At 33.8% G+C, this 11,516-nt stretch overlaps 1 protein-coding gene across 1 annotated transcript; it reads right to left on the reverse strand.

The window, feature by feature from the left end:
* Window positions 1-1,466: 1,466 nt before the first annotated feature.
* On the reverse strand, window positions 1,467-5,183 carry LOC104766936 (phosphatidylinositol/phosphatidylcholine transfer protein SFH7). Its single transcript, XM_010490910.3, has 13 exons — window positions 5,017-5,183; window positions 4,786-4,820; window positions 4,456-4,699; window positions 3,961-4,060; window positions 3,575-3,841; window positions 3,395-3,472; window positions 3,172-3,323; window positions 2,946-3,045; window positions 2,762-2,854; window positions 2,556-2,670; window positions 2,082-2,449; window positions 1,931-2,008; window positions 1,467-1,825 (listed from the first exon to the last, which is right to left on the reverse strand). The coding sequence occupies exons 2-13, from the start codon at window positions 4,802-4,804 to the stop codon at window positions 1,811-1,813; spliced, it is 1,629 nt and encodes a 542-aa protein (XP_010489212.1). The 5' UTR covers window positions 4,805-4,820; window positions 5,017-5,183; the 3' UTR covers window positions 1,467-1,810.
* Window positions 5,184-11,516: the final 6,333 nt, after the last annotated feature.

Raw genomic sequence — 11,516 nt, forward strand, 5'->3', positions numbered from 1 at the left:
TAACCGTCATTTAACATATCTAGTTCAAGACCTTGATTATCCCTTTGGCTAGAACAATTCAAAATAATTAGACCACAAATGTGCAGGCTTAAAAACTCATACCACAAGTCTTTAATATCGACAAAAACCATGGTTCTGACATGATATATGAATAACCATAGCAACATTGGTGATACCTTTCTCCCATTAAGTATTCTGCCATTGAGAAGAGGAGATCGACACAGTGTTTCACTTTGGCAGGGCATAGACGGTTGATAGCTGGACTTGGATTTTGTTGTTTCATAACTTTTGTTAAGGCTTATGGACTTGGGCCTTGTGATGGTAAGTGGGCCGACATGTGAAACTAGGTTCACTAGGGAAAACCCTAGTTTCTCAAGCGGATGCCAAAGAGAGGATTGGGTGTGACGACTGACCGGAATTTGCAGAGAGATTTGCCATGTAAGGAACATCTCCGGTGAGTGAAGGATCAGCGGTAAGGGATGGTGGTCGTGGTTTGATTCGAGATTGGATACTAGATCCACTGGGAAAAACCCTAATTCACAACTGTTTACCAAGTTGAGTAATGATTTTGATGACTGCCCGAGATTGACGAAGAGATTTGCGTTGCAGAGAGCATCTTCAGTGCGTGAAAGGTTAGCGGGAATAAACGGTGGCTCTGAATTAAATCAAATCTAGAAATTAGGTCCACTAGGAAAAAACCCTAATTTCTCAAACAATTGCCAAGATGAAGGGAGAGTGAGACGGCCTCCCGAGTTTTGCATAGAGATTTGCTGAGCAAAGAGCATCTCCGGTGAGTGAGAGATCGACGGGAGCTGGCAACGGTCGTGGTTTGGTTTGGAGGCACAAGTTAAGAAGGATTGAAAAGGGTTATAAAAAGGGGGAAAAAGGAGAAAAAAATTAGAAAAAAATTAGAAAAAAACAACTAATAGAAGTGAATCTAGGATGAACAAGTATTGAAACGATGAGATCCTGACGCCGGCGAGCAACAACACCCTCGGCGCCAGAAAATTTAGTTGGAAAGGGCTTCTTCATAATCGTGTCTACGAGCTTTCTATATTTAATCGTGATGTTTACCTAAATAAGGGAACAACCACACAGTTCTACACCATGAAATATAAAATATTCATAAGTTTTAAAACAAAAGCAAACACTCGGAAAAAAATTCGCGCACACACTACTCCTTAGAATGCATATCTCTACGTGTTTTTGAAAGACAATCCTCCTTTGTTTTCTCTATTTAGGCTCTTACTCGTGCGTAAACCACAACCGAAATCTGTCTATTGTGCACTCACCTAGCTAGCTCTTGAACTCAAAATTTAGTTATAAAGAACCTCTTCTTAATTTGTCTCACGAAAAAAATCTCATCCGAGCTCTCAGTCACTCACAAGTCACAAAGTTTCTATATATATCTTTCAGTACTAGAAAGGAAAAATGATTTCATGAACAATTCTGTTGGATATAAACTATTTCGTCAAGGACATTAAGCAATAGATAATCACCAACTCATCATCCTTACATTATCCATTACTCTGCACGAGATTATAATTCACGTATAAAATTAACATAAAAGAAAAAAAATGCAAAAGAACACCCAATATAAGCACTCCAAATTGCAAGGGAACACCCAAAACAAACCTCTTGTGGAAAAATCCACTACTTGTTAAGTAAAAAAAAAAGTTATATACAAAACAGGACCGATGGGAGAGTTTATTTTCACTAAAATAATGCATTTATATATCTCATTTGTGTGAGAAACACTCTTGCTTCTCATCTGAAAAGTGGTGGGAGATCATAACCATTGTTCGCTGATTTAGAACATGCAAAACTGGAAAAATAATAATAAGAAAATGATTAGGGACATAGACAAAGAATGTTGGAAACTAATTAAGCATAAAGTATTAACAAAAGTTTTCTAAATGATTCGTCTCACTAGTTTCTTCTTCTTCTTCTTTTTCTTCTCAATATATGAAAGAATCCCCTTCTGGTTAGCGATCGTTTCATCCAAAGCCTAACCCGGAAAACATAACGTAATCGTTACTACATATTTGAGTAATTAGGTTGAGGTTATATGTAGATCTTACCTTTTTGGTTTCAGATAACTCATGCTCAAGCACTTGAACTCGGTTAACTGCGGCCTGAAGTTTATCCTCTTTCTCTAATAAATCATCTGCTGATTTTGAGTCAAGGGTCTTGTACTTTTCTTCAAGCTCGGCCATTCGTTTCACCATAATTAGGTACTCGGAGTTTGAGACTGGTGGTGCTGGAGTTTGATCTTCGTTCGGTTTAGACATTTGTGATTGCTCGTGGTAGACAGAGTTGCCAAATAATGCAGCTTCTGTGAGCTTCTTTGGAACGTCTTTAGATAGCCGGAGCATTGCAACAATTCCCATCACAAAAGCGATAACCCCTCCCACAAGAAAGCTATCATCTTTGTTTTGTGGCCCCTTCCCTACGTAACAGTGTATATATGAGGAGTAAACAGATTGGATTTTTAGAGCAAGAAATTAATCTTCAGACTTGAGCATTAATGTGAGTAGATATATATTAAAATATACCTCTTTTTAGGGTCCTTAAATGAGGTTTTGGAGGCAAAGACACTGCCATGAACTTGTCAATGTGTTTCTCAGACACATTCTCTTCGATGGTTTTCATCTTGTTTCTCTCTAGAGGCTACGAATTTGATCCATATTTTATGAGAATTATAAGTAGAAAGAAAAGAACGCTAAGGCTTTTAGTATTGTTGACAAAGTTCTTAGCTTACTTCAAAGACCATTGATATTGTTGTCCCTTCTACTATAAGCTTATCTTCCTCCTCTGAAATAGTCGAGAACCTAGCTTCGGGGGTCTTATCCATCTACTTACCATACGAACACACTTGTGTTTAGTAAGAGACTCAAAACACGCTTAATATAGAATAGAAAATGTTAATTAAGCTCAAAGTTAACCTTAAGAAGCTCAGGATCATTCCACGGGCCTTTATCAGATCGCATACAGCCTCCTTTACCTTCACAAGTGCAACGGCCGCCAAAGAAATGTGGCAACTCGCTAACACATGGAAGGAGTAGAACAAGGACTTTTGAGCAATAAGTATTGTATTTGTAGAATGATACCTAATACAGAAGAAAAAAGTCGATATATATAATTAAATGAGTTAAAGACTAGTATTCTCACCTAGCGTCAATGGCTTCAAGTAATTTGCTCTGGTACTTGTTCCCAAGAACATGAATCTTTGATGTCGTCTTTGGATCAAGAAAAGACTTAACTGGCCCCCACAAGAGCCGAAATCCAGGACCCGCGTTGATGATAAACATTCTGTGAAGAGTCTACCAAGAAAAACTTAATTAGAACTTTTGTTAACACTTGAAAATGGACATGTCCATTTGTGAATAGCTACCTCAGGATAGTTGTCGTTATCGATCTTGAGAAGGCGTTGAAGAAGTTCTCTCGCGGATTTGTTGAAGTTCTTAAGTCCCTAATATTTGAAAAAAATGCAACATGCTATTAAATATTCAAACCACCATTCACATTTACGCTTTTTTCGAAAGAAGAAACAAAGGTATAAAATGTAACTAACCACGCCTTGTACATCAAAAATGGTCGTGCTTTGATCGATGTGCTTATTGGCTGCCGCCGAGCAAGAAGGGAACTTGATGTTGAACATCTTCTCAAACTCTTTCACATGGTATCTCTCGTACCGGTCCATCGTAGTCACTTGCAATAGCTTGTTTGCGTCGATTTGGCCTAATCTCTCAATGTAAACCGGCCTGCCTTCTTTGTCCACTCCATGATAGCCTTGAGGATAATGCTTGAGTACTTCATCGATCTCTTCAAACTCAAAATCCTTCATTATTAGAGAAAACAAACCAAACAGAAAAATTGTCAATTGAATATATATAGTATTTATAATATTTACTCGGTATGGGATATTCCAAGATTTTGGGAAAAAAAAAAAAGATTTACCTCAATGATCGTGTCGGCTCCAAAATCCTTCCTCCATTGAAGCATGTCACTCCACATTTGCTTTGCTTTCTCAATGTCAAATTTTCTCGCCCTTAAGTATCTATATATGTAGATCAAACAAACATCAAAAGATCCGTAAAATAACTGTCCCCATAATCATAAAAAAAAATAACACCTAATTACAAAATTTATTGGCAATGAAAGACAGAAGGGTAGACTGAGTAATAAAAAAAATCCTAATTAAAATGTGATATTAAACTTAACCTAATTAAAATGTCATTTTGTTTGGTGTATTTGGGTGATCTTGCATTTGGCTAACAATCTTAGATTCATTATTCAAAATTTCGAACAATATTAATGTGTTAGTTTTTGTCGTTAAACTATTGACTTGAAAACCATATACTGTATTAGATGACTTCATGCGTCAACTATATTATTCATAACACATCGCATTATTTGGGCCTAATTGGAATAACCAAGGAAAAAATGAACAACCTGAGCATCATATGAAGATCGTCATGTTTGGAGGGTAAAAGGTCGTCGTAGACAAGAACTTCACGGAACGCGTCAAGACACTGACGATCCTCAGCGTTGATGTTGTCAACGGACACGATTTTGCTGCTGCTCCTCCGAGTCTTCTTCTTGAACGAGTTCTTGAATCTGTTTGATGCACTTATCGCTTTTTTTTTAAGCGAGCCCATCTTCACTATCTTCCTCTCATCCTCTGAAATCTCCAAATCTAAACCGCACATGATTATTTTGCATTAACTTAGACAGGACAAAAAAAGTATTATTGACAAGGCAAATGCATTGTTGACTTCTAACCTTGTTTGGTGTCAGCCATGGTTTTGATGAAACACCTACAAGACGATTAAGATTGTTCCAAATAATTATTGGCCAGATTATTCATACCATTGTGTAATGAAACACCCAATCGCACAATGAAGTTCATCATATTGATCCCGGAGAAGGGTAGATGGTGAAAGATCAAGAAAAAGAGAATCCAATATAAGAATTAATCAAGATTTAGGAAAATAGATTTTTTCTTGTTCTTACCTTATTGGGGATGTGTGCTTGAGGGGGGAAGGTGGGAAATGGTAATGGTGAAGATCATCTGAAACTAATCAAGACATGTAGAAAATTACTTGATATGTTCTAACAAGCTATTGATTAGGTCCAAAAGATTTTTTCGTTTTTACAATTGGTTCATTTTCTTAATGTATGGAAATGGACATGTGTGCGATATAATATTAAAATTTATGAAAATTGAAGCATAGCTGGACAGTAAATGCTAAATAATTGTAAAGTGTATGACGCCAATTTGGACTAAGTGCAACCCACCACTTACACTTACATAATTAAACTTACTTTACAACCAAATTAAATGCTAATATTAAGAATGTGCAAAATATCTGAGATCCAAGAGCTGACTAGATCCATCTAAAAATTAGAGTATTCGGAGCTTTCTAATCCAGATCCAATTATTTAAATTCAAAGATCATGCACGATACTTGAATCCGATATAGATCCGGTTTTGTAAAATTTATGTGTGTTACAAATAGATAGTATAATTTTTAAAATATTATCGAAATAAGCTATATATATATATATACTATATATATAAAGTTCAGTTTCCTCACTCCTGATACTATCACCTCAGCATATTCTTCTTTTAAATAAACCTATATTTTTTTGATATAACCCACTAAATAATTCCTATGTATTTGTTTCATATTTATTTAAAAGTCTAGTTTCATATTTCTTTAAAAACCCAATCCATTAGTAATACATGTTTTATATGCTATGGAAATAAAACCTTTCTCCAGGAAGCTCCACTCAACCGTCCGCCGGTGTGCAACCTGAGGTGTCTCTCCCCTTCTTTATTCTTTCGTCCCAGACCACTTAAAGGATATCTTTGAAATTAATCTTTTAGCTTAAGGATAAACCGAAAGATTCACCAATATTATCATCCTCTAAAAATTTCCAAAATTCAAATTAAAAGTATTTGTTTTCCTCCTTCATAAACATTACCTATGCCTTCAAAAAAATTTAAACAAGAGAACGAGAGAACATAACTGAAAATTTAGCAAGAATACAAACGATTGGAAAAAAAAAAAATCCACCACTTACCATGACAACAAAAACAGAACATACAAGATCAACATATATTGAAGAAACTTCCAACAAACAATCTTAAAAACAGATCTAAAAGTATTACGACTACCAGGAGATAGATATATGTAAAAAGGTCTTTAGCTTCAGGGACATAGAGATCATAAAAATTGTTGGCTTCGAAAAACAGGGCTACTTAAAAATCAAATGAAAAAATAACTCAAATGAAAAAAAAACAAACACTTATAGAGGATCAGGGAAACAAAACTAAAATTCAATGAACATTAGTCGCTAGCAATTGAAAAAACCATCACCAAATAGAAGAAAATATAAGAGATACACACCGATAGTTGAAGGAAAAGATTCTGAAATTCGAGTTCTACATTTTGTTCACATTAGACCTAAACTGAATGGCTTACTAAACCGGCCACAAATATACACCCCAAAATGTTTTTTAAAAAAGCATTATAGAGGCGAAAATTAAATTTTACAACACACAATTCACATCCAATCGAAAACCACACTTTGGGGCCAACCGAAACAAAACTTAAAACTAAGATCTCAAAAACAATGAATAAATTAATTAACGACCCAATGGGCCAACACAATTTTAAGTTTTATAGAAAATAAGACCAAACGGCAGAAACACAGAAAAAAATAATAATAATGAAAACAGAATTGTAAGTAATTGAGATTTTAAATCAAAAACCACTAACTAATCAATACAAACACAAAAGCATTGACAAAAAACTACTCGCACATGTTAATAATTAAATAATAAAATAATTATGAAGTGATCTTGGTGTAGTGGCTAATGGTAAGTCTTTAAAGCACAAGGCGCCATCACACTAAGGATCGAGTCCCGTTCCCTACGAATGTAGAGATTTTGCTTATGGGTCGGCCTGTTGTGGCTCAATGGTTGACAAAAAAAAATAATGATAATAAATTAAAAGATTACCTACAACCACATATAATAAAACCAAATAACAATCTAATGACAAAATGACAAATAATTTAAATTAAGCACAACTAACGAGTAAAGCGAGACAACAACAATTACTATACAAACTTAACTTCTAATTCTAAATTTTTGTTAAACCAAAAAAGATCATAATGATTTAAAATTTAGGGGCATTCTCAAAAATACCCTATTTTCTATGTCTTTTTTAAAAATACCTCTCTATGTTGACTATTTTAAAAACTACCCCTCTTTATGTATAAAATGACCAAATTACCCTTTCTTTAAATGACAAACAAAATGTAAGTCACCAAAATCAAACAAAATTCCGCCAAAAATGAAAAATTTCCCACCAAATTTTTTTTTTCCCGCTACAATCAAAAAACTTTTTCGTCAAAAATTATTTTTTCCCGCCAAAATCAAAAAACTTTTCCGTCAAAAATTATTTTTTCCCGCCAAAATAAAAAAACTTTCCCGCCAAAACCTTGTAAACCTTTGAAACACTTTGTAATCGCTTTTACAAGGTGTTTAAAACTTTTTTAAAAACCTTGTAAAAGCGTTTATAAGGTGTTTAAAAAACCTTTTAAAAACTTTTTAAAAAACCTTTGAAAACCTTTCAAATTTTTTTAAAAAATCTTATAAAAAATCTTTTTTGAAAATCTTTTAAAAACCTTTTAAATTTTTTGAAATTTTTTTAAAAACCTTGTAAAAGCGTTTACAAGGTGTTTAAAAAACTTTTTAAAAAACTTTTAAACCTTTTAAAACTCTTTTAAAAATCTTGTAAAAGCGTTTACAAGATGTTTATAAGGTTTTTATAAGATTTCTACCTTATTAAACCTTTTAAAAACCTTTTCGAAATTTTTTTGGCGGGAAAATATTTCGGAAATTTTTTTGGCAGAAAATTTGTTTTTCTTTTTATTAAATAAAATATTTTTCATCTAAAGGTAAATTGGTCATTAAAAATTAAAGGTGGGCTAAAATGAAAATGGCCAAAAAAGGAGTATTTTTGAAAAGGGGCATATCAAAAGATAGTATTTTTAACAAATTCTCTAAAATTTATTAAAACTAAAAAAGTTGACTACTTTATACTAGCTGAAAAAACATACAAAAAAAATAAACCAACAAAAGTGCAAAGAAAAACATACAAACAACATAACTAGACACAAAGAGAAAAAATACATAATCTAAAAACAAATTAACAAAACAATCGAAAAACACCCTTATCTAACTCTCGTGTGTAACGCGGATCAAATGCTAGTATATATATAATTTTGGTGACAATGTTTGAAAATGAACAGATAAATATGTCTTAAAATATTTTTAATAAAGTAATTTGAGGTATTTTACATGAAAAATTATTAAATATAAATAAAGAACTATTTTAAGAATTATATATACATATTTAATTGTTTCTATAGATCTTCAGACCTGCCGATATTAGCAAATTCATATCCAAGTTACTTCACATATCCAAAATCTGGTTCCCAAAATTTCATGATTTGTGGCCACCCTGTTATATATGGCTCTTCTCCCACATTTCACATTATTTCCTTTAGATTACTGAGACTAAACCATATTTAGTACTCACTCCATTTTATTATATACGATATTTTAAAGATTTTATTTTATTTTATAATATAAGATATTTTTAACTATCTAGTAAATTTTTAATTAATTTTATATTTTTTACTATTTATTTTATGCATTTTTTATTTTTGTTTATGATTAATTAAATTTTTAAAAAATAAATATTTTTTTATTATGCATGCTTTTAACTCAAACATTTTATATTTTTTAAATGGAGAAAGTAGTATATTTCTGAGTCAAAGTTAAATGGATTTTGTATTAGAAATAAACTATCTTTTTATTGTGAAAAAATGAACCACATTTTTTTTTTCATAAAGGCTAGTATCATTAATATCACAACCAGTTATACAAAACCCGAATGGTTTACGGGGACGGCAAAGCTGAAACGTATTTTACAACAACAGCTCAAATACGTAAACTTTTATATTAAGCAAAGCCCAAGAAAAAGACACAACATCAAAGCCTTGTCATCACGGTTTTGATAAGCTGGGGACACGTGTTCTGCTCACAACCTCCGCTACATGCGATTCCAACACCGGTGAATCTGAGGGTGTCGCCGGAATTCACCAACTAACATCATTGATTTGATCACCGAATAAGGCCAAAACGATTTACACCAAAAACATCAATCTCCAATCTTACTGATTGCTAGAAACTCAAAGGAATCCGGCAAAACACGGGTAAAAGAGATTCGTGAAAATATATTGTGATGAATGGTTTTATAAGATGCATAAAATTGAAAATTCTATCATTAAGCGAAAGATTGAAGCTGATTTTTAAAAAAGCATAGATTATAAAACTTAATCATCAAAAGAGAGATTGAAAATATTGTGTTGATTGAAGTTTTATAAAGCTTAGAACATGTCATGGATTCTCTACTTAAACAAAGACAAAACTAACACAGACGCTGATGCATTACATGATACAAATGCTGGAAGAGTTGACACAGAAGATGAAGTATTATTTGACAAAAAGGATGAAATATTACTTAATACAAATGCTGGTAGAGCAGACCTTAAGTAGCACTTGGTGATCGTGCTGACACAGTGATTAACACAAAGCAGAGAAGATAAGGTGTTGAATCAAGAATCCTGCAGTTAGATATATGGGAGGATGTATCAAACGTCTGAAGCAGTTCTTGTACTAGTCCGTCGTTAAATACAGGAAGTAGTACAAGAAGCTGAATTGAAGAGTTTGAGTACATAAGCTTGAGGCCGACTTGGACAAGCCAAGTAGCGGCTGTTTAGCTGGATGAACATCGGAAGATTCAAGATGAGATCATGAAAAGAAACTTTCCTTATCCAAAAAGAAAAAGGAAAGTTCTCAATTTCCTATTTGTTGTATAATAGGAAAGTTGTCAACCCTAGGGGTTGGACAATTGATATAAATACCAAGAGGGCGCTTCATGAAGATCTGCGCGCTTCAAGGTAGTTTTGAGAGATGCACACAAGATGTGTGGTGTCACCCCATCAACAAGATAGATAGATCTTTTGATGGTTTATTCATCTAGAATAGAATGATAGGTATAGTAGTGCTTGTAACATATGCAGTTGTAATTGCTATCTTGTTCTAGTGAATTTGTTCTGGACTAGGTCCCGGGAATGTAGGAAAAACCGAACCCCATTAACAAAGCTTGTGCGTTATTTGCTTTATGCTTATACAAACACAAAGTCGATCGTAACTAGACTTAGCCACAAATATGCGTTTTCAATTGATATCAGAGCGGTGTTCGATAGAGATCTGTTCTTGTTTCGGGTGTGATCCTGGATTTGTGGCTAGACAAGAAGAATGAGAAGTGCGATCGTGTTTATGCGTATGCTTTGTGAGAATTGAAGAAACGAAGCAAAAGAGAGATACGGTGTGTTAGGGCTATGATGAAAGTTGACGACGTATCACGTTCAAAAGAAGATTCAGAATCATCGCTTCTTGTGCTGTCAAAAGAAGGAGGAGTTTGAATGAAGAGGATCTCATATGGTTTTATGAATGTGACTGGTATTTAAGTCTTGTGTGATTTTTTTTGTTTAAAAATAAACAAGGGAATAACATTGACAGCACAAGATCGGAACGAAGGCGTAAGAAGTGTTGAAGTCGTTAAGTATGAAGCAAGATGTGTGAAGAAGCTCCAGTACTAGAGATGTCAGATGTTAGAAAAGGAAATCTTTTTGGTTGTTGTTTGTTTCAAAGCCCAAAAGTCAGAATCAATTGGGAATAAAGTTCTACATTTATCTTGGGGTTGGCAAAGAGACGTCATCAGACCGGATAAATCGTGGTCAATCAAAATTGTAAAGCAAGATTTTTCATCATGAGTTAGAGGAAGAAATCAGAAGTTGAATAGAGAAGCTCATAAAATCAGAGGGTGCTTGATTCAGAAACTTTACAGCATCAAATTTGATTTTTAATTTTACCATGGGATATATGCTTTGATGCAAATAACTATAGCTGGAGCTACAACTGATTCTATTGATGCGAAGATAAGGATAAGATCTCAACTCTCAAAGGTTCAGAAGTAGATGTGTTGCATGTGGATCTGTCTGGGAATATAATAGTAAAAGAAGAATTCACAAACCCTGAAGGAAGAAGAAAGAGGTCGATTTTGAAGCACAAGCATAGAAGGTGAATAGGTTTTTATTTTGTGATGGTGAAATTTGCCTATGAAATAAAGTTAGCAATTCGGGAATTCGTCTCAAGCCTTAGTGGAAGTCTCGGGGTACAAATTTGAAACCAAGGAGGAACTAGGAAGGTCAGTATCTATGTCAGATGAAAGAGGCGAATCTAGTCTTGGTGAAGAGATGAGCTTTGTCAGTCTCGTGTCGAAGCTGTGTGATGGGTCTGTTCCAAAACTTGGTTAAGCATTGAGATTAGAAGCTGGGCAAATTTTCGTTGGGTTGATTACAGATTA

The sequence above is a fragment of the Camelina sativa genome, chromosome 19 (assembly GCF_030686135.1).
Source record: "Camelina sativa cultivar CO46 ecotype springtype chromosome 19, ASM3068613v1".
Lineage (NCBI taxonomy): Eukaryota > Viridiplantae > Streptophyta > Magnoliopsida > Brassicales > Brassicaceae > Camelina > Camelina sativa.

Coding starts and splice junctions, on each gene's coding strand:
- LOC104766936 (XM_010490910.3), bottom strand. Junction 2,450..2,555: donor TTTAAGGACCCTAAAAAGAG/GTATATTTTAAT, acceptor ACTGTTACGTAG/GGAAGGGGCCACAAAACAAA. Junction 2,009..2,081: donor AGTTATCTGAAACCAAAAAG/GTAAGATCTACA, acceptor TTTCCGGGTTAG/GCTTTGGATGAAACGATCGC.